Consider the following 22,006-nt stretch of genomic DNA (forward strand, 5'->3'; position numbering starts at 1 on the left):
TCTCATACAAAAACTTACAGACACCTTGCTATATAACCCTAGCTGCTCTACCCCTAATGTGACAGCACACTCCTCCTTTCCACCCTGAATTCCCTGTGTCCATTAAACCAGCTCCTGTCCCTTTCAGCCTTCTCATCTCACCTCCAGGCAGGAGCTGCCCACATGGTCTCATGTGTCTACTTGAGCCAAGAAGCTCACTCCTCACCAGTATCATTTTCTGCCTGAAGAGTTGGCTTCGGGAATGGTTCCAGTCTTGGGCTAACAGAGGGCCCGGGAGCCATGTCCTCTGGGGTCCCTCCATTCTTAGACCATTAAGTCTGGTCTTTTTATGAGAATTTGAGGTCTGTGTCCTACTGTTCTCCTGCTCCATCAGGGATTCTCTGTTATGTTCTATGTCAGGGCAGTCATCGGTGGTAGCTAGGCACCATCTAGTTCTTCCCATCATAGGCTGATGGAGTCTCAGAATCTCAGCATTTTTGAAAGAGCAAGGAAACTATCATTTACTTAATTTTTACTGTGTGCCAAAGACTTCTCAAGGATTTCACTCTGCATCAAAAATGACTCCCTTTATCAGCATATAAATATAACGGCATGATGAGTGGTATTTTTATTGTTGCTTGAAAGTTGAAAGGTCCACCCTTGAAAACAAAACGAACTAAGTGTGGTCTAAAGGGAGGCCTCAGTTAAAGAGGCCCAGGTACCTCCTAAGCCTAAAGGGTGGCAGAATATGCCCTCTATCACAGCCATCATCCTATCCACTGTATGAAGTTTGGGGAAAGGAAGGCAAGAGTTATGGGCTCACTGGCCTTTGTGGGAAGCAGGGTGCTTATGGTAAGAGGAGATTCTCTTCTATGAAGTTAGGTTCAAAGGTGCTGGTGGGGCTCCCAGAGTCTAACTCAAAGGTTGGTAGTACCTGCAAGGTGAAAAGACTGGCCTTCCATATCCCATTGGAGATCTGTTTAGGCAGAGAACATGCCTACCTGAGCAAGGCAGAGAGAGAAGTAGAGAGAAATAGCACAGCAGAGAGAAAGGGCAGTGGTGGAGCAGCCTGCATTCCTACAGTATGGCCTGGTAAGGATGTAAGAAATTCCTCTGGGACATGTGGAAACATACTGTGGGATGTAGTTGCCTTTGAACCAGTCTGCTGGTATTCTACCTAAGATGATGACCTGCCTAGCAAGACACTAGTCAGGTATACCACCAGGTAAGGAGGTAGGAGAGTTGCTGCACTCTGACATCAGAAAATAGCGTGGTGTGAAGGCCTCACTGGGTTCTGTGGAAAAACTCATAAACGTAGCCCTTGAGAGATTCAGCATCTGGATGCCTGCCTTGGAGGTAGTCAGAGAAGTAGTCGCAATCAACAGATGATTCTGAGAGTGGCCAGCTTTGTACAGAAAGAGCTGTTCACTCCCACTCTATTCTCTCTGGCTCAGTAAATTGGAGGAGCTATTTGGGCCTTGCAAAGAGGAGGGAGGTGGTATCTTCAGAGCCAGAGTCTGTTCTCCAACCCCCTAAATCTCTCAAACAGTGCGGATCTCAGCTCGAGCTTGTATTGACAAAAGGGCAGATGAGAATTTAAACTGCATGGCGGGGGCGGGGGGGGGGGGGGACGTTAACATCAAGTCGATTTCAACTCATAGCGACCCTAAGGGACAGAGCAGAATCGCCCCATAGAGTTCCCAAGGAGTGCCTGGTGGATTTGAACTGCCAACCTTTTGGTTAGTAGCCATAGCTCTTAACCACTATGTAACCAGGGTTTCTGAAGTTTAAATGATACTGAATTTTAATAAACAATTAACCCCAAAGTTGCAGAATATGACCAAGATATATGTAAGAGACAGGAAAAGGAGATTTAAAAAACCAGTTGAAAGTCACCATGACGGCAAATAAAATTATTTAATATGTATACCTCCTGAGTCGAGATTCCTCAATAAACAGCTCAAATAAACAGGTTGGCCTTGGCTCTTATTCCATATTTTTCTACTGTGAAATACAGGTAGTCCCCGACTTAAGACAGGGTTCCGATTCAACGACTCCATTGTAAGTCGAATACCTCATTTTTTTTTCAGTTTTCATTATTATTGCCTTTTATTATCAGTATCTTTATAAATCTGATCTTTATTTGTCTTTGGGGGTTGGAAACATTACATATAAACTTACAGATGTATTTTAACATTGTACATAGTACATATTACAGTATATGTTAACATTGTATATAGTATATATTACTAACTATAAGATGTACCAAAAAAACCTCAAAGAACAGATGGTCTTAAGTACAGTTTGTGGTAACTTGAATACATCGTAAGCAGGAGACTACCTGTACTGTACTCTGGAGTAAAACAAAGTCAGTGGAGGAAATAACATTCATGACCTCTGGTCTAGTCACTTGGAAATTCCACAGAGTTAATGAAAGTTGGAAACCCTGGTGGTGTAGTAGTTAAGTGCTATGGCTGCTAATCAAAAGGTCGGCAGCTCGAATCCACCAGGCGCTTCTTGGAAACTCTATGGGGCAGTTCTACTCTGTCCTACAGGGTCGCTATGAGTTGGAACTGACTTGACAGCAATGGGTTTGGTTTTTTTTTTTTTTTTTAACGAGAGCTATTAGTACCTTTCTTGTTGATGATTTGAAGGCACAAGTGTCAAGGGATCACACTGCATATTATACTTTAAATTTTCCTATTTTACAGATGAGTTAAACAAGTTGACCCAGCAATCACCACTACAATTAGTTAAGATTTTATAATAACAATTTCATTTAAAATAGTGATTTTTATAATAGCAATTATAATTAAAATTAAATGGTCACAGTCAACAATAGTATTTACACAAACATGAAATCACCTTAATATTAAGGAGACAAAAATAAAATAAAGTCAGCAGTAGGGTAGATATTGGCTGATACCCCCTTCTCCCCACCCCACATTCTTTGTCTTCCAGTCCAGACTTCTCAAGAAGGGGCCTAGGCATGTACCAAAAACATAATGGTGGTGCCTTATAACTTCCTGTCCACCTCCTTGCCCAGGACAAAGAGGTTTGAGGTCCAACTCTTTTATTAATTAGCTGCATAACCTTGGGCGGGGGGTGGGGGTTGAAGTAGATACCTATAAAAAAAAAAAATTTTTTTTTTTTTTTTCTATAGAAGGTTTCAAAATACCGCAGTGCTAGGAGTATTCATAGAGCCCTGGTGGCGCAGTGGTTAAGCACTTGGCTGCTAACCAAAGGTTGGTGCTTCAAACTCACCAGCTGCTCAGTGGAAGAAAGATGTGGCAGTGGGATTCTGTGAAGATTTACAGCCTTGGAAACGCTGTGGGGGCCGTTCTACTCTTTCCTATAGGGTCGCTATGATTTGGAGTCGACTGGGCGGCAGTGGGTGGTGGGTGGTGAGGAGTATTCACAAAATCCCCTCCACTTCTATTTAATCTCTCCAGTCCTTTGATATTACCTCATAGAGGACCTTATTTATTTGATAGTTACTTTTGATGCTGTAAGAAGATCAAGACAACAGCCTATTAACAAAGAATACCTAAGGTATCTGCAATTAATCAGGATTTTACCTTCTGGAAATTTGCTTTAAGACAAAACTTCCAATATTGCACAGCGTTTATAAGTACGATTTGCTTTTAGTGACTGTCTAGGTTATTCATTCTTCTTTCAGCTCTCCAAAAAGGATCTTCTAGAGCAGACTGGTTGGGTTTGAGTCTTTGACGTGCCCTTTACTATAGAGTGACCTTGGGTACAATTTACTTCATCTGTAAAATGGAGATAATAATGGCATATATGCCGTAAGTTATTTTGAAGATTAATGAGTTAAGACACATGTAAAGTGCTTAGAACACGACCTCGAGTAATATATGTTTGTCAGTATTTTATTATTTTATGGGTAAATCGGGTCTAGCCTATAGACAGCATCAGCTTCACGGGCATCACCCAGGGTCCTATGCTTAGAAAAGGCCAGTGCTTGGAGTTTAATGCTCTGCAACTGCTGTCTTGATAGTTTTAATAACTTTATCTTTGAATTTGTGAAGTTTGATAGGAAAACGGAGTATGCACCGAAAGCTAGGGGAGCTTGGGGGGCTTTGGAGGCCTTGGCTAATGAGCAGTCCCTGCCTTCTGGCCTCTCAGGATGGGTTCTTGCCTGCCTGCTTCCCTATCGCCTGGTGCTCTGGGCCCTGACTGCCCTCATACTCTCCTCTCTGCCTAGCGATTGCTGCTGCTCTTTGCTCCTCGTTGAGACCTGGGTGGAGGTACAGGAAGGGTCAGGGTCAGAGCCCAAACCCCATGGTATTTGACGTGGGCAGTGAAGCAGCTGTCCCGCCCTGGGCTGACAATGCCATAGGGCATTTGGTGGGTGATTTGGTGGTAGTAAGCTTCTTGCCCATCTCTAAGCTAGGTAACTAGCACGTCCCCACTAGAGGCTACCATACCCTTGGAGGGCTGGCTGCCCATTTAGTGTGGGTGCTAGCTCTGGTTTACTACCTCTGGCTGGGGCACAGTGCATCAGTCTGGTGGCTGGCAAGAGGAGAAACCTGGCAGCTGATGGGCCATGTGTGCCCCAAATTATGGGGTGAGACCCACAGGTGCCTGTGAAAGTCTGTGCTTGCTCTGGCAGTATTCCTGTGCCTGAAGTGTGACCTTAAATAGCAAATAAAAACGTCATTACAGGTCCAGAGAGAGATTGTGGAAGAATGGGAAAAGCTTTATATTTTAGTACCTTTAAGAGCACTTATTCCCACCATTTTGAACAAGGGGCCCCACATTTTCATGCTCACTGTGCCCCGCAAATTATTCAGTTGGTCCTACCTGCAAGGCTTACTTTCTTCCACAGAAAGCTTTTAAAATAGACACTTTCACTAAGCATTATCATTGAGAAGTCACAGATGATAGGTTATTAAACTATCACAAGCAGTCCCTGACTTATGACAAGGTTCAGTTTCAATGACTCCATTGTCAGTCAGTTCTGACATAAGTCAAATACCTTTTTTTTTTTAGTTTTCATTGTTATTGAATTTTATTGTCAGTATCTTCATAAATCTGATCTGTATTTTTGGAGGTTGGAAACATTACATATAAACTTACAGAGAATGATAACATCGGTAAATTACATGCTGCAACACTGTATGTGGTACAGATTACTAATGATAACATGTAAAACAAAACAACTAAACAGACTGTCCTAAGTGAGGTTTTTCGTAATTCAAATATGTAGTAAGTCAGGGACTAACTGTATAGATAATGGTAGTCACAGACATCATATATGAATTTTAAAATGAATGATTCATACTAGCTCAATATTTCCAAGGTTACAACTCTCTTCAATCTGTGCAGTGGAAATCAAGTACCACCTCCCTCTTCCTGAATTCTCAAGTCTTAATCATTAGTGGTTTGGACAAAAAAATAAAACACTGAAAATAAACAACAATAAAAAACACCTCAAGTAATATTTAAAGTTTCTTATGGGAGATCTTCTCTTACTTCTTTTTTCTCCTCTAACTTCTAATAGACAAGGTGGATATGTTTGCTTTCCTCTGAGGAACATTTTGTTTAAAAATTTCAAATACTATGTTTGTTTATATAGTGATAACAATTACTAACCCAAAATTTGAATCAGCAGTACTTCCACAACAACATATAGTGGAAGTTGCTGGCAATGTGGCTACGCATCAGGCTGAGACAGATAAGTAATAGGGGTGAGGAAGGCAACCAAGAGGGGCAATGGCAGCAGTCAGGAAGTAGTAAAGGTGAACTCAGCATTAGAAAAGTTAATAAGTTGTTGCCAATTATTTAAATTTCAAAAGCTAAAAGACCAAGCCTGATAAACACAGATAAAAACAAAATCAAGACTGGGGATCCTATAAATTACCAATGTGTTTGTCTGGTCAACCTTTGGGTTTTTTGTTCCAATATCATTCTCAACTGAGCCATTTCACCTGAGAAATTATTTGCCCATTTATATTTTCTGATAGATTTATGTCCCCAGGGTGCTGCCAAATTTGAATTTGCTACCCCAGATATTCCCCACAACAAGACTTGCCACTGGTTCAAAAGTGCACTGAATGAGAGAAGGCAAATCCAGATTCCAGCTGAGCAGTCAGGAAGCATCATCATGGGTTGAATGGAAAATCAGGAGTTGAATGCACAGTTTCAGAAAACAGATTTTTTTTTTAATGCTGATGTAGTTAAAAGTTCTAAAAAACCAGAGCAGTGTTGTGGAACAATACTAATTATATCTGTGCCTACAACCTATGTCACATTCCATAATCTTATAATTTTCTGTTTCTCTTAATGGCAACAGGTTAATAGCCACAAGGAAAATCATGCACACCAAGATCAAAAGCAACCTACTGGCACAGGGCATCTTGACATCAGACTAGATTTATACTTGTTGGCATGTCAAAGCCTTGAAACAGAAACCGTGCAGGACTTCCTTGTGAATGCTGAAGGCAAGTCATTGGCTTCATTCTAGCTTAAAAGCACATCTTTCCAGGGATGGCATTCAACTACACAATCAACAAAACTGACCAAACAAAGCCTGAATATGTATTTAGAAGTGAAAGTCTTAAGCAGAATAAAATATGAGTCAGCTTTCAAAGCTGCCAAGTTTCATATAAGAATTCAAGCCTCTAAATATAAAGTTGGGAGTTAGGAGTATATCGAATAGCAAGTTTGCCTGATGGGGCAGTTTAAGCATTGAGCAATAGTCCCCGTTCCTGTACCATGATCGCAAACTTCCCTGGCCTGGCTTTTTAGGCTGGGCAAGAGAGCAAGGGGAACATGATTTCATTCCATCTGGTACCTGGCACCTATCTTCTCTGTGCCGTCTCTTGCAGTGCGAATCTGCTCATGCCCTGGTGTCCTCTCCAACTTTTCTTCCTAGATACACTGCCCATGTTTCTTAAGGATTCTGCATAGTATGTCAGAGCTAGTAGGTCTTGGTGGGCATGTAAAAAAGGCATTTTAAATGTCCAATTGTTCTGCTGAATGATCTCAGTTGATCACTTAGTATTATTCTCAGTTAAGGTATAAATGCTTCAGTAAGTCCAAATTTTACTAGAAGACTTAAAAAATTCTAAAGTTTTACTATTCTTTAGCAACTACTGCTTTGCTTAGCAACTGAAAGAGACTTTCGCTTCTTTTATCTTTTTTTTTTTGGCCTGAGTATAGCACAAGGGTGTTGGAGTGTATGCCTGCGTCAGCGGGTAACCACTTCAGTACAATTCAAGCAAAATAATTTGAAAAAGTGCCAAGCTATTTTGGAACTGGGCAGACAATAGTGACCCTTCATGATTCCATGGATAATGTAAACAGGGAACATATTGCTGAGGTCAAAGAAAAGGAAAAAAATTAAAAGTAATTGCCCAGAGAGAAAAAGAGGTGTGAGACTTTAGCAGGGCAAACAGCATTAGAAATGGAGATTATGCTCTATTTACACACTAAGTTTAGAGTTTCTGTTCTTCCAATGGCAAAATTATGCTAATTTAAATTATTTGTCTCAAAGATTTCTGACTTTGTAGACATAAAACTGTGGTGCGGTTTTGCGCCTCTTTCCTTTTGCTTTCTCTATTATCAAGAAATTATCCCAATTACTTGAATAAAATAGGTGATTACTAGTCAAGATAATTTACTTCAATTCATCAATAGCGAGTGCATAGCGGTGTCTCATTATGATTTTTCCTGACAGTTTATTATACAAAATTTCAAAGATAAAGAAAAGTTCAAAGAGTTTTTTGGAGAACTCATATGTACACACCACCTAGATTCTACAATTAACCTTTTTCTATGTTTGCTTTATCACCTCTCTAAACATCTATCCATCCCTCTATTCGTCCTCTCTATCCATTGCCAAGGAATCTTATTTTTGGTGAATTTCAAAGTAAGTTGTAGACATCAGTATATTTTACTCCTAACTACCTCACTGTGCATACATACCAAGAGTTAGAATTCAGTATTTGTTTATGGTTCTTCTTTTTTTTTTTTTAAACAGCTCTATCGAGCTATAATTCATATACCACACAATTTACTCTTACGGTTTTTTACTCAAAACTCTTAGTGGAGAAAATATGGAACATTTTTTTCTCTGTCATTATTATTTGTGAGAGATAATACTTGTAGCTTTCAGATCTTGTGCTGATATACACACAGAGCTGCAAGTTTTGGAAAAATCAAGTTTTCACTGTGATTCCTTTCCCAATCCTAATTAAATGAGAAATTTCATTACTAGAATAATAGATAAAATAATTATGAACCTCAACTCCAAATATGAGTCATTAAGAAAAATGATGTTTTCTCTATAATCATTCTACAAAACTGCAACTGTGGGTTATGGGTTGAAACGCTTTAATTTAGCATGATATCGCACCTATTTACAGGTGCAGATTGCATTTTCCAAAGATACCTGCACAGTACTGCCTGTTTCACGTGCTCTTCTACAATGTGACCTTGCATTGTGGCAGAGTCTAATTCTTGGTCCCTTGAATCTGGGTGGGCTTGCGACTGTTTCAGTCAATGGAGTATGGCAGAAATGAGGCTTCATGACTCATTAGGATGAGCCATAAAGGGCACTGCAACTTCTACGTTGTTTACTAAGACACTCACTTTTGGAGCCCCGTGCTGCCCTGTAAGAAATTCAACCACCATGCAAGAAGAGGCCACCATACTGTGAGGAAGTCCATGCTACATGGAGAGCCATGTGCAGGTGCTCTAGAAGACAGCCCCAGCTGTGGTCCTAGCTGATGTCTAGACATACGTGAGTGAATATGCTATTATATGATTCCAGCCTCCAGCATCCTTGGAGCATCCCTGTGTGCCCTGTCCAAATTCCTGACCTACACAATCCTTGGATGCAATAAAATGATTATTTTACATCACTAAGTTTTGGGGATGGTTTGTAACACAGCAATAATAACTAGAACAGTCTTTCTCTACCCCTAACTTCCACAAAATGAACCAAAAAACACCACTGACTTTTTAAAAGGAAGACGTAAGTTTGTTTGACAGATATATTTGCATATAGAAAATATTTTTCAAGATATCATCTGAGGTGGTTAACATTAAGTTCTATATTTAGTTCTATTTCCTTTCTTTGCTGCTCCTGCTTATTATATCTACGAAGTAGGTAAAAATTATCTTTATAAAGTGCTGCTATAATCATTTCAAGCTATTGGTTAATCAGTTCCAGCCACTGGCTGGATAGTAATGCTAGTTGCCTCTATTAAGGAAGAAATATCGCCTAAATTAGCATGTGCAAAAAAAGGATTTAGCTGACTGTACCATAAGCTCCATATGAGTCAATAACGGATGTGGCCACCAAAAACAAACAAATGAATATATTCCCAGGTTCACAAATAGAAGCACAATCCTAGTGCCATGGACTTCTTTGGTAATGTGGTGAAGCCTATGGACCCTTTTTCAGAATAACGCTTTTAAGTATTGCATTACAAAGGAAACAAATTGTATTGAAACAGTTATCAATAATAAACTCTTTTTTCTTATAGTAATATATGTGCTTCTTTATTAACCCATTAGAAAACAAGAACAGCAGTGGGGCTAATAGCTACCAAAGGAGTTAAACATAAACAATATTTTGAAATACCTCCAATAACTACAATCTTGTATGGAGATTCCTATGATTTCTACTGATGACAATGTCATGGTTACTGCTAATGTGGTCCGCTGCCTGTATTCACAATTGAGAAAAAAATAAATTTCCGTGGGAGGGTAGTAAAAATAAAGATGTAAATTGATCCTCTACCCAAGTTCTTGGGACCCCTGAATTCTATCCATGCACCCCTTGTCCCTAAATCCCTTCAACAGGATAAGCACTTATCTATGATTTCATGTTATCAGTTAGAGGGACCAGTCCCTGGAGAAGGACATTATGCTTGGTAGAGTAGAGGGTCAGCGAAAAAGAGGAAAACCCTCGAGATGGATTGGACGCAGTGGCTGCAGCAATCGGCTCAAACATAATGACTGTGAGAATGGTGCAGGACTGGGTAGTGTTTTGTTCTGTTGTACACAGTGTCGCTATGAGTTGGAACCAATTCAATGGCACCTAACAACAACATGATTCCATGGGCTTATGGCACTCGTGGCCTCCTCATTCGCTTTTTCCTTTCTTTGCTGCTGCTGCTTATTTAACAAGTTGGGGAAAGGTTAGAACAAAATATGCATGAGATTCCAAGCTTAAGTAGTTCGTTATATTAAAAATTGTTCATTATCTTGTCACCACTTGATAAAATCCCTTCCATTATTCCAGGCCTACTTCAAATCCTCCTTTCTTTAGTAAGGTGATACGATCCACAAGATTTCTTCTTTCTTTAATTTCTTCCTACACTTGGAGTCAGTTTACCCTCAGCTTAGCACTTAATGAGTCTCTATTTCAACCACCATCAGTTTGGTCTCCCCACCTAGCCAGTGAGGTTTATAGGAATGGAGACTGTATGCTATTTTTTATTACCAAAACATACTGCTAGGTATATTGCAGACACCTGATAAATCTGTGTACACTTTATCCTACTGGTAATACTACCTGCTACCCAGCTGTGCAAACCTCCTATATGGCTGTGAGAAATTAAGACTACCAGTATTCTTTTTTTTAATATCACTGTCAATTACAATGGATCACTAAGAACGGGCTATATAAGGTGCGGCCCTGATGCCAATAAAAACACTCCCGTGGCATTTATTAGGTGCCTGATCCTGATAACTCTTCTAAATGTTCTACATTTTCATTTAATCCTCTCGTCAGCCCCATAATGTTGGAACTATTTTTATGTCCATTTTATAAATGAGGAAACTGAGGCACAAAGAGGTTAGTAAAATGATGGAATTTGAAAATAGGCATTCTTTTTCAGAGACAGTGCTTTTAACCACTTCACTGTACTGCCATTCATGATGTTAATAAATACATCTTTGCTTAAACGTACCTGCAAGTTGACCATGAAATCACTGGTTTGATAATTAGTTTTTCTTCCTCAGAACTCCTATATTCCTTGAATAATTTAATGTATAGTTAGTTAACCTTTGTAGCAACTCTGTGAGCCAGGAGAGGAAACCTACGCTCATATATAAGTAGTAAAAGAAAGAGCAAGGCTCTAATCCATAGCTATCTGACTCCAAAATTCACGCATTACAACACTATGTTATACTACTTGCCTATGTGTTTTTGCTTTATTTTTACAACTAGATTGTAAATTCTTTGAAGACAGAGATTATGTCTCATACTTGCTTACTGTTTCCATAATACTTTGAATGTCTTGATTCTAAATGATACTGCTAAAAATGCTTCTTGATTGATGGATACAACTGACATTTCATGGAATTCAGCATGGTGTAGTAGGCAGACTTTGGGATCTCTCATTAACTGTGCCTTTTGGCAGGTCTTCCAGCGTTAGCTTCCTTATCATTAAAATGAGGAAAATATACCTAATTATAGGGTTGTTTAAGGATTAAAAGGCAGTAATATCTGTAAAATACTTAGCACAGTGTCTGGAACATACTAATATTTCTGTCATGTCTACAATGACTGATTTTAGTATATATTTTTATTAAAATGTTTAGATTTGGCTGTTCAATTGTTGCAACTTATAGTATTAAGTCTAATTTCTTTTTTCTTTTTCTCGAATTCAGCTAAAATTATAAGTATTAAATCATAGGAAAAATTCTTTTCTGAGCCAATGAAATAATTTCTGCATCTCTACGGTGTATTAAAGTGGTTATTGATAAGCAAGTATGAAAAAAAGGTGTGGTAAGCCGAATAATAACCCCCCCCCCCGATTTCCAAATCCTAACCCCAGAACCTGTAATATGTTACTTTACGTGGCAAAGGGGAATTAAGATTAAGTAAAGCTATGAGGGTGGCCTCTAGAAGCTGGAACAGACCAAGGAAATGGATTCTCCCCTAGAGCTTCCAGAAGGAACTCATCCATGCCGACCCTTTCATTTTAGCCTTGTAAGATTCATTTTAGACTTTACTCTCCAGAACAGTAAGATAATAAATTTGCATTGTTTAAGCTGCTACATTTGTGGTAATTTGTTATAGCAGCAATAGGAAACTAATACAATATGTAAATAAAACCACAAAGAGGTTGTGGTTTTGAACAACTCTCAAGTGACGAAATAAATAACAAAAGTGACATTCAAAGATCAAGTTCTACTTTCTTTGTAAAGTGAGAACTTGACATTACTTACACTGGGTATAAAAACCCAATAACCAAACCCACTGCTGTCGAGTCAATCCCAACTACAGAAACCAAAAACCAAACCAAACTTGTTGCCGTCGAGTCGATTCTGACTCATAGCAACCCTATAGAACAGAGAGAACTGCCCCATAGGGTTTCCAAGGAGCGGCTGGTGGATTCAAACTGCCGACCTTTTGGTTAGCAGCAGAGCTCTTAACCACAATTCCACCGAGGCTCTGATCAGAGAACAGGAAGAAATTTCTTATTTTTTTTTTTTAAATTGTGCTTTAAGTGAAAGTTTACCTATCAAGTCAGTCTCTCATACAAAAATTTATGCACACCTTGCTACAGACTCCTAATTGCTCCCCCACAATGAGACAGCACACTCCTTCCCTCCTCTGTCTCTTTTCATGTCCATTTGGCCAGCTTCTGACCCCCTCTGCCCTCTCATCTCCCCTCCAGACAGGAGATGCCAACATAGTCTTATGTGTCTACTTGATCCAAAAAGCTCATTCTTCACCAGAATCATTTTCTATCCCATTGTCCAGTCCAGGAAACCCTGGCGGCATAGTGGTTAAGTGCTATAGCTGCTAACCAAAGGGTCGGCAGTTTGAATCTGCCAGGTGCTCTTTGGAAACTCTATGGGGCAGTTCTACTCTGTCCTATAGGGTCGCTATGAGTTGGAATCGACTCGAAGGCAACGGGTTTGGTTCTTTTGGTTTTTGTCCAGTCCAATCCCTGTCTTAAGAGTTGGCTTTGGGGATGGTTCCTCTCTTGTGCTAACAGAAGGTCTGGGGACCATGACCACTGGGGTGCTTCTAGTCTCGGTTAGACCATTAATTCTGGTCTTTTTATGAGAATTTGGGGTCTACATCCCACTGCTCTCCTGCTCCCTCAAGGGTTCTCTGATGTGTTCCCTGTCAGGGCAGTCATCTGTTATAGCTGGTCTTTTGGTCTCAGGCTGATGTAGTCTCTGGTTTATGTGGCCCTTTCTGTCTCTTGGGCTCATAATTACCTTGTGTCTTTGGTGTTCATTCTACTTTGCTCCAGGTGGGTTAAGACCAATTAGTGCATTTTAGATGGCCACTTACTAGCGTTTAAGACCCCAGAACCTACTCTCCAAAGTGGGATGCAGAATGTTTTTCTTAATAGATTTTATTATGCCAATTGACTTAGATGTCCCCTGAAACCATGGTCCCCAAACCCCTGCGCCTGCTACGCTGGCCTTAGAAGCGTTCAGTTTATTCAGGAAACTTCTTTGCTTCTGGTTTAGTCCAGTTGTGCTGACCTCTCCTGTACTGTGTGTTGTCCTTCCCTTCACCTAAAATAGTTCTTAACTACTATCTCATTAGTGAGCACCCTTCTCCCACCCTTCCTCCCTCCACGCCCGCCGTAACCATCAAAGAATATTTTCTTCTCTGTTTAAACTATTTCTCAAGTTCTTATAATAGTGATCTTATACAACATTTGTCCTTTTGCAACTGACTAATTTCACTCAGCATAATGCCTTCCACTCCCACGTGTCTGTCAGTTTGTCATACTGTGGGGGCTTGTGTGTTGCTGTGATGCTGGAAGCTATGCCACTGGTATTCACGTATCAGCAGGGTCACCATGGAGGACAGGTTTCTCAGCTGAGCTTCCAGATTAAGACAGACTAGGAAAAAGGACCCGGCAGTCTACTTCTGAAAAGCATTAGCCAGTGAAAACCTTATGAATAGCAGTGGAACACTGTCTGATATAGTGCTGGAAGATGAGCCCCCCAGGTTGGAAGGCACTCAAAAGATGACTGGGGAAGAGCTGCCTCCTCAAAGTAGAGTCAACCTTAATGATGTGGATGGAGTAAAGCTTCCGGGACCTTCATTGGCACGACTCAAAATGAGAAGAAACAGCTGCAAAAATCCATTAATAATTGGAACCTGGAATGTACGAAGTATGAATCTAGGAAAATTGGAAATTGTCAAAAATGAAATGGAACGCATAAACATCAATATCCTACGCGTTAGTGAGCTGAAATGGACTGGTATTGGCCATTATGAATCAGACAATCATATAGTCTACCACGCTGGGAATAACAACTCGAATAGGAATGGCGTTGCATTCATCGTCAAAAAGAACGTTTCAAGATCTATCCTGAAGTACAACGCTGTCAGTGATAGGATAATATCCATACGCCTACAAGGAAGACCAGTTAATACGACTATTATTCAAATTTATGTACCAACCACTTGGGCCAAAGATGAAGAAACAGAAGATTTCTATCAGCTGCTACAGTCTGAAATTGATCGAACATGCAATCAAGATGCATTGATAATTACTGGTGATTGGAATGCGGAAGTTGGAAACAAAGAAGAAGGACCAGTAGTTGGAAAATATGGCCTTGGTGATAGAAACAATGCCGGAGATCGAATGATGGAATTTTGCAAGACCAGTGGCTTCTTCATTGCAAATACCTTCTTTCACCAACATAAATGGCGACTATACACATGGAACTCGCCAGATGGATGACACAGAAATCAAATTGACTACATCTGTGGAAACAGACGATGGAAAAGCTCAATATCATCAGTCAGAAGAAGGCCAGAGGCCGACTGTGGAACAGACCATCAACTGCTCATATGCAAGTTCAAGCTGAAACTGGAGAAAATCAGAGCAAGTCTACGAGAGCCAAAATATGACCTTGAGTATATCTCACCTTAATTTAGAGACCATCTGAAGAACAAATTTGATTCACTGAACACTAGTGACCACAGACCAGACGAGCTGTGGAATGACATCAAGGACATCACCCATGAAGAAAGCAAGAGGTCCCTGAAAAGACAGTAAAGAAAGAAAAGACCAAGATGGATGTCAGAGGAGACTCTGAAACTTGCTCTTGAGCATCGAGCAGCTAAAGCAAAAGGAAGAGTTGATGAAGTAAAAGAACCTAAGAGAAGATTTCGAAGGGCCTCTCGAGAAGACAAAGTATTATAATGACATGTGCAAAGAACTGGAGATGGAAAATCAAAAGGGAAGAACATGCTCAGCATTTCTCGAGCTGAAAGAACTGAAGGGAAAATTCAAGCCTCGAGTTGCAATAGTGAAGGATTCCATGGGGAAAATATTAAATGATGCAGGAAGCATCAAAAGAAGATGGAAAGAATACCCAGAGTCATTATACCAAAAAGAATTAGTTGATATTTAACCATTTCAAGAGGTGACATACGATCAGGAACCGATGGTACTGAAGGAAGAAGTCCAAGCTGCTCTGAAGGCATTGGTGAAAAACAAGCCTCCAGGAATTGATGGAATATCAATTGAGGTGTTTCAACAAACAGATGCAGCGCTGGAGGTGCTCACTCATCTATGCCAAGAAATATGGAAGACAGCTTCCTGGCCAGCTGACTGGAAGAGACCCATATTTATGCCTATTCCCAAGAGAGGAGATGCAACTGAATGTGAAAATTATAGAACAATATCGTTAATATCACAAGCAAGCAAAATTTTGCTGAATATCATTCAAAAATGGCTGCAGCAGTATACCGACAGGGAACTGCCAGAAATTCAGGCCCGTTTCAGAAGAGGACGTGGAACCAGGGATATCATTGCTGACGTCAGATGGATCCTGGCTGAAAGCAGAGAATACCAGAAGGATGTTTACCTGTGTTTTATTGACTATGCAAAGGCATTTGACTGTGTGGATCATAACAAACTATGGATAACACTGTGATGAATGGGAATTCCAGAACACTTAATTGTGCTCATGAGGAACCTTTACATGGATCAAGAGGCAGTTGTTCGGACAGAACAAGGGGATACTGATTGGTTTAAAGTAGGAAAGATGTGCGTCCAGGCTGTATTCTTTCACCATATTGATTTAATCTGTATGCTGAATAAATAATACAAGAAGCTGGACTATACGAAGAACAGGGCATCAGGATTGGAGGAAGATTCATTAACAACCTGCGTTATGCAGATGACACAACCTTGCTTGCTGAAAGTGAAGAGGACTTGAAGCACTTTTTAATGAAGATCAAAGACCACAGCCTTCAGTATGGATTGCACCTCAACATAAAGAAAACAAAAATCCTCACAACTGGACCAGTGAGCAACATCATGATAAAGGGAGAAAAGACTGAAGTTGTCAAGGATTTCATTTTACTTGGATCCACAATCAACAGCCATGGAAGCAGCAGTCAAGAAATCAAAAGACACATTACATTGGGCAAATCTGCTGCAAAGGACCTCTTCAAAGTGTTGAAGAGCAAAGATGTCACTTTGAAGACTAAGGTGTGCCCGACCCAAGCCATGGTATTTTTAATCTCATCATATGCATGTGAAAGCTGGACAATGAATAAGGAAGACAGAAGAAGAGTTGATGCCTTTGAATTGTGGTGTTGGCGAAGAATATTGAATATACCATGGACTGCCAAAAGAACAAACAAATCTGTCTTGGAAGAAGTGCGGCCAGAGTGCTCCTCAGAGGCAAGGATGGCAAGACTGAGTCTTACATACTTTGGACGTGTTGTCAGGAGGGATCAGTCCCTGGAGAAGAACATCATGCTTGGCCGAATACAGGGTCAGTGGAAGAGGAAGACCCTCAACAAGGTGGACTGACTCAGTGGCTGCAACAATGAGCTCAAGCATAACCATGATTTTAAGGATGGTGCAGGACGGGACAGTGTTGCGTTCTGTTGTGCATAGGGTCTCTATGAGTCCGATGGCACCAACAACAACAATGCCTTCTGTATTCCTCCATGTTATGAAAAGTTTCACAGATTCATCACTGTTCTTTATTGATCTGTAGTATTCCATTGTGTGAATATACCATAATTTATTTATCCATTCATCCGTGGATGGGCACCTTGGTTGCTTCCATCTTTTTGCTATTGTAAACAGTACTGCAATGAACATGGGTGTGCATATATCTGTTTGTGTAAAGGCTCTTATTTCTCTAGAATATATTCCAAGGAGTGGGACTGCTGGATCGTATGGTAGTTCTATTTCTAGTCTATTAAGAAAGCGCCAAATCAATTTTCAAAGTGGTTGTACCATTTCACACTCCCACCAGCAGTGTATAAGTGTTCCAGTCTCTCCACAATCTCTCCAACATTTATTATTTTGTATTTTTTGGATTAATGCCAGCCTTGCTGGAGTGAGATAGAATCTCATTGGAGTTTTGAAGGGAAGAAATTTAAATTACAACAGGAGGAATTTTTGTTTGAACAAAGAGAAGATACATTTGATATTGTCACTCCAATGCCTAAAATACTTCTTTGGTGGCTAATTAGTATTAAAATGCATTGCCTCGCTCTCAAATCCTTTCATTTTACCAAACTTAACTACTTCCACATCTAAACGTGAAGCTTCTGATCAAATCATACTAGTCTCTTCTACACACACTATCACAAACTCTGCTCATTCCCAAATCTGTTCTGGTGGTATTTTTACTCTGCCTGGAATGTTCTTTCTCCCCTCTGCCTATTCAACACAAACTGATCTTCTCCAGGAATCCACAGCATTTCTATTCTCTAGCTACATTTTAGCTTCTATTGCATGTTATTCTCTGTTATGCACATTACTCATTACCATTTCAGGTTTGTATGACTTGTTTTGGAGCCCTAGTGGCACAGTGGTTAAAGCGCTTGGCTGCTAACCTAAAGGTCAGTGGTTTCAATCAACTAGCCACTTGACGGAAGAAAGATGTGGCAGTCTGCTTCCCTAAAGATTTACAGCTTTGGAAACCCCATGGGGCAGTTCTACTGTGTCCTATAGGGTTGATGAGTCAGAATTGACCAGCAATGGGTTTGGGTTTTGGTTTTTATGACCTGCTTCCCTGTTATCTCCTTGATAATTGAAATGTTTGATGGATACATAAGGGTTCATTATATTATTCTCTACTTTTGTGTATGTTTGAAAACGTCTATAATAAAAAGTTAAAAAAAAAAAAAAGTAGGGGAGGCACCCTGTTATTTGTAAAGCATTCCTTCAACTGCTAGGTTTCTCTTTCCCCAGCACTGAAAAGTTGATTGTGTTGGTTTGCCTCTTAAGTTATACTTCTTTTGGAAAAGCTGGTGGCCTAATCTGATACAACAAATTTCCATAAATTAGTATATATTATTCAAGACAAAACTTTCACTATTGCTCAGTAAAGAGAAACACAAATAATTCAACTCACTGGTTAATTGTTTATATCATCTTTGTATTTTGAAGACTTTGCTTCAATGTTCTTGATACAGGATTCCTGATTAGCATATTTCTGGCAAGAAATGATTCAGGCAGAATGTTTTCATCAACATTTAATAAAGAAAAAGTTAGAATCAACAGTAAAACTTAACTATTTGCTAGTTTATACTATATAATAAAGTATTAACGACACAAAATGTTAATTAATTTCTAATTCTCTATTCTATTATTTAGATTTCAAGAAGGTTGATTGGACTTGATCCATCATTTTACGGAAAATTAATTATTTCAAATACATGCACCACTTTATGCAACCTGCCTGATTTGCATTGAGGAAAATTCAGCAGAAGTAATTGAGGCACAAGCAAATACTGGCACTGACTGAACTCAATTTTCATTCCAAATTTCTGCAAAATCCCAAGGCACAACAATATCAGATGCAAGGGGGAAAACAAACAAAAGCAATGTGAAAAGGGAACATGAAGAGAGAATATTACAAGAATCAGAGAACAAAGGGATTGCAAAACTATTTTAGTGCCATAGATGAGCAGTGAGGGCTTCATTCAGGCAAGGTGGAATAAGATATCATATGGCATCCTGACAATTGATGTCTTCATTTAAATGTAAGAATTTACATTCTAATTAGAAAGAATTTACATCTTAATCAGAGGCAGCTGTATTATCTTGTTACTGTTTTTTTCAAAGGTAATGAACTAAAGTACTGCTGTGCTTTTTCAACCAGAAACTAAACAGACAGCATCCAGTGCTATTTTATAGCTTACCTGCTGTAAGCTGTTATTAATATTTTCAAAGATTAAATTCTAACTAAAATCTTTAAAAAATGAAAACTGTATTTGACATCACTAAAATAGTATGATAAAGACTTATTTTAAAGTATTTAAACAAAACCTTTTCTAACTTGTATTTTAAAAGTACTTATTTATCAAGCTAATAGAAGCCTCTTATAATTTATTAATATAATATTGTTTTCATTTAGAAGGATAGTAGAAAAGCTACTTAAGTAGATATGTTATCACATTCAGGTAACAAACACCCTGTTGTTCTCAAATTTATATTTGGTTATAAGAGACCATTTGCTAAATATAAAACTTTACCTTATTAAGACCATTTGAATTAAAGCTCATTCTTTTTTTTTTTTTTTACTATAATTAACGAGGAAAGATACCAAATATGTACAGCAGAATAATAATTATAGTAACCTCATACTTTGCTTATGTTGTAATGTTATTTTGTTACTACCACATTAATAACATTTCAAAATGTAATGCTCTACAAATAGATACAATTCTGATGGGTCCCAGGGTTGTCACAGTGAAATTAAAGGAAATAATATATTGAAATTCATACTGTTTTATTCTAGGTTGTTCATAATGATCAGAGCTAGATCTAGGTATTGGTAGTTGGTGATATCTTTGCAAAATCAAGCCCATCATTCATGAGAATCAGCATGAGCTCACTGACCCATGGTTTAGAAGAAATTGGGCTTGGCCTAAAAGAAATCAAGCAGGAGAAAATTACAAGTGTTAATAAAAATGTAAAATGCCACCTTTGTCCCTAGCACTATGCATCTTTAGGTTATTGATACATATTTTCATCAGCTGCATTATTAATATGCAGTTGTAGTATGGGCCAGTTGATAATTTGCAGCTTTATGATTTAATCCATTATGTAATACATTTTTTTTTTTAATTAAAGGAAAATAAAAAAAAAACTAAAGTTGTGTCTACAAGTCTATTAAATAAATGACTAATTTGGTCAATTCAGCTAAAATATTTGATTTAAAATATTTAAAAGAGTGAGTCTAAAGTAATTCTGAAGTACACATTTATCTTTATCATCATACTGACTTTCTGGATCCATACATATCAAAGAAAAACAGATCACATACAAATGTGCTATATTTACAAGAAAAAAAAAGTAATAAAATATTCCAGGTAGGTAAAAAATGATGAAATTAATTTAAAGGTGGCATTTTCCTAACCTAGGCCACTCTGATGACAAAGAGGAGATAATTATTAGTTCACGGGTGCTTTTTCTTGTATTCCCACTAAAGACAATTTATAGAGGAAATGATTCAGATGGGCCTGGCTGAATTACTGGCTCTGAAAGATGGCTTTATACTGCTGTCAGAAACCATCAGCCCACTTTTGAAAGGTTTATTTGTCTATGGCTCTTCTGTGTATGATTTGTTATGAGGACATCTAACATTTACTACACAGTATACACAGTGCCTTCTTTTTCAAAAGTATCCCAGATAAGTTTTTTTTTATCCCTAGACTTCATGGTACCTGTTTGCTTATTCACAAAGAATCTAAAAAAAATAAGGTACATTTTGCTTTTTATGTTTTTATATGATCTAAGTATAATATTAATAGACATTGAGTTTTATTGAGTTAGAGTATAATAGTGTTATATCTAGCTTCACCAGTTTTTTACTTGGCCCCATGTTTACTGTAACCATAAATCATCATATCCAATCTAAAAGAGAATAATATAACTCTTCTTACTCTTTTTTCCCGTATCACTTTGGGCTTTGGTTATGACAACTGTTTCCTAATTAGATTCTCCTAATTAGATTTTAAGTCTCCTCCCATCTAATTTCTCCTCACCTAAGTCCTCCTGCATGAAACTGATGGCCTAAAGGCATGAGTTCCAGTCTCTCCTACTATACTGTAATATATTAGTGATATGGAAAAGACATAGATTGTAATTCTGATTCTATCACTATCTGGGTCTTATTTTTCTCATCTGCAAAATAAAGAGTTTGGAAAAGTTTATTTCAATGATCTCTTTTACCCCAAAATTAAATGACTGCATTCTTACTCGTTGTGTCTCCTCATTGTGTCTTAGCTATTTCATACCTATTACGACACCATTCTTTCCTGAACCTTAACCCAAAATGTGTTCTTGCCTTTCTCTGTACATAAATATCCTATTCATTTCTCAAGATCCACTTCAGATCTCCTCTTCTCTACAATGCTGCTCTGATCATGCTAGCCAACAATAATTTTCTCCTTCTCTAATTATATACATACATATTCAACACATATATTGAATGCCCAGCCTGTAAAGCACTATGCTATGTGTTGGGGACACAAAGAATAAACAGGAGAGACATGGCCCCTAAACTAAAGAGGGCTTAGAGTATAGTAGGGAAGAGAGATAAAAAGGTTTTAGCAAACACAGAAACATTAAAGATTGTGATGAGTCAAGGAAGGCAACAAATAGCTTGCTGAGGGAGTATACACATGTACATTATTTATATGGTATCACTTATCATCAGAAAAGACATTTCTTATTTCATTCTTAGTACATAGTAATAATTAAGATTTTTTTTTAATTTTATTAACTTTTATTGAGCTTCAAGTGAACGATTACAAATCAAGTCAGGCTGTCACATATAAGTTTATATACACCTTGCTCCGTACTCCCACTTGCTCTCCCCCTAACGAGTCAGCCCTTCCAGTCTCTCCTTTCGTGACAATTTTGCCAGCTTCCAACTCTCTCTATCCTCCCATCCCCCCTCCAGACAGGATATGCCAACACAGTCTCAAGTGTCCACCTGATATATTTAGCTCACTCTTCATCAGCATCTCTCCCCTACCCACTGTCCAGTCCCTTTCATGTCTGATGAGTTGTCTTTG

The 22,006-nt window shown here is 38.7% G+C and overlaps 1 protein-coding gene across 4 annotated transcripts in view; it reads right to left on the reverse strand.

Annotated features, from left to right (window-relative positions):
• ELP4 (elongator acetyltransferase complex subunit 4) overlaps positions 1–22,006 on the reverse strand; it is a 268,725-nt gene that overhangs the window by 44,609 nt on the left and 202,110 nt on the right. Inside the window, exon 10 of one of the 4 annotated variants that reach the window (XM_064288328.1) lies at positions 18,334–18,414. The exons of the other annotated variants lie outside the window; for them this stretch is intronic. Within the exon in view, the coding sequence (XP_064144398.1) occupies positions 18,337–18,414 (78 nt within the window). The 3' untranslated portion in view covers positions 18,334–18,336. The remainder of the gene's footprint in view (positions 1–18,333; positions 18,415–22,006) is intronic. 4 annotated transcript variants of the gene reach the window in all.

The sequence above is a fragment of the Loxodonta africana genome, chromosome 7, assembly GCF_030014295.1.
Source record: "Loxodonta africana isolate mLoxAfr1 chromosome 7, mLoxAfr1.hap2, whole genome shotgun sequence".
NCBI classification, from domain to species: domain Eukaryota; kingdom Metazoa; phylum Chordata; class Mammalia; order Proboscidea; family Elephantidae; genus Loxodonta; species Loxodonta africana.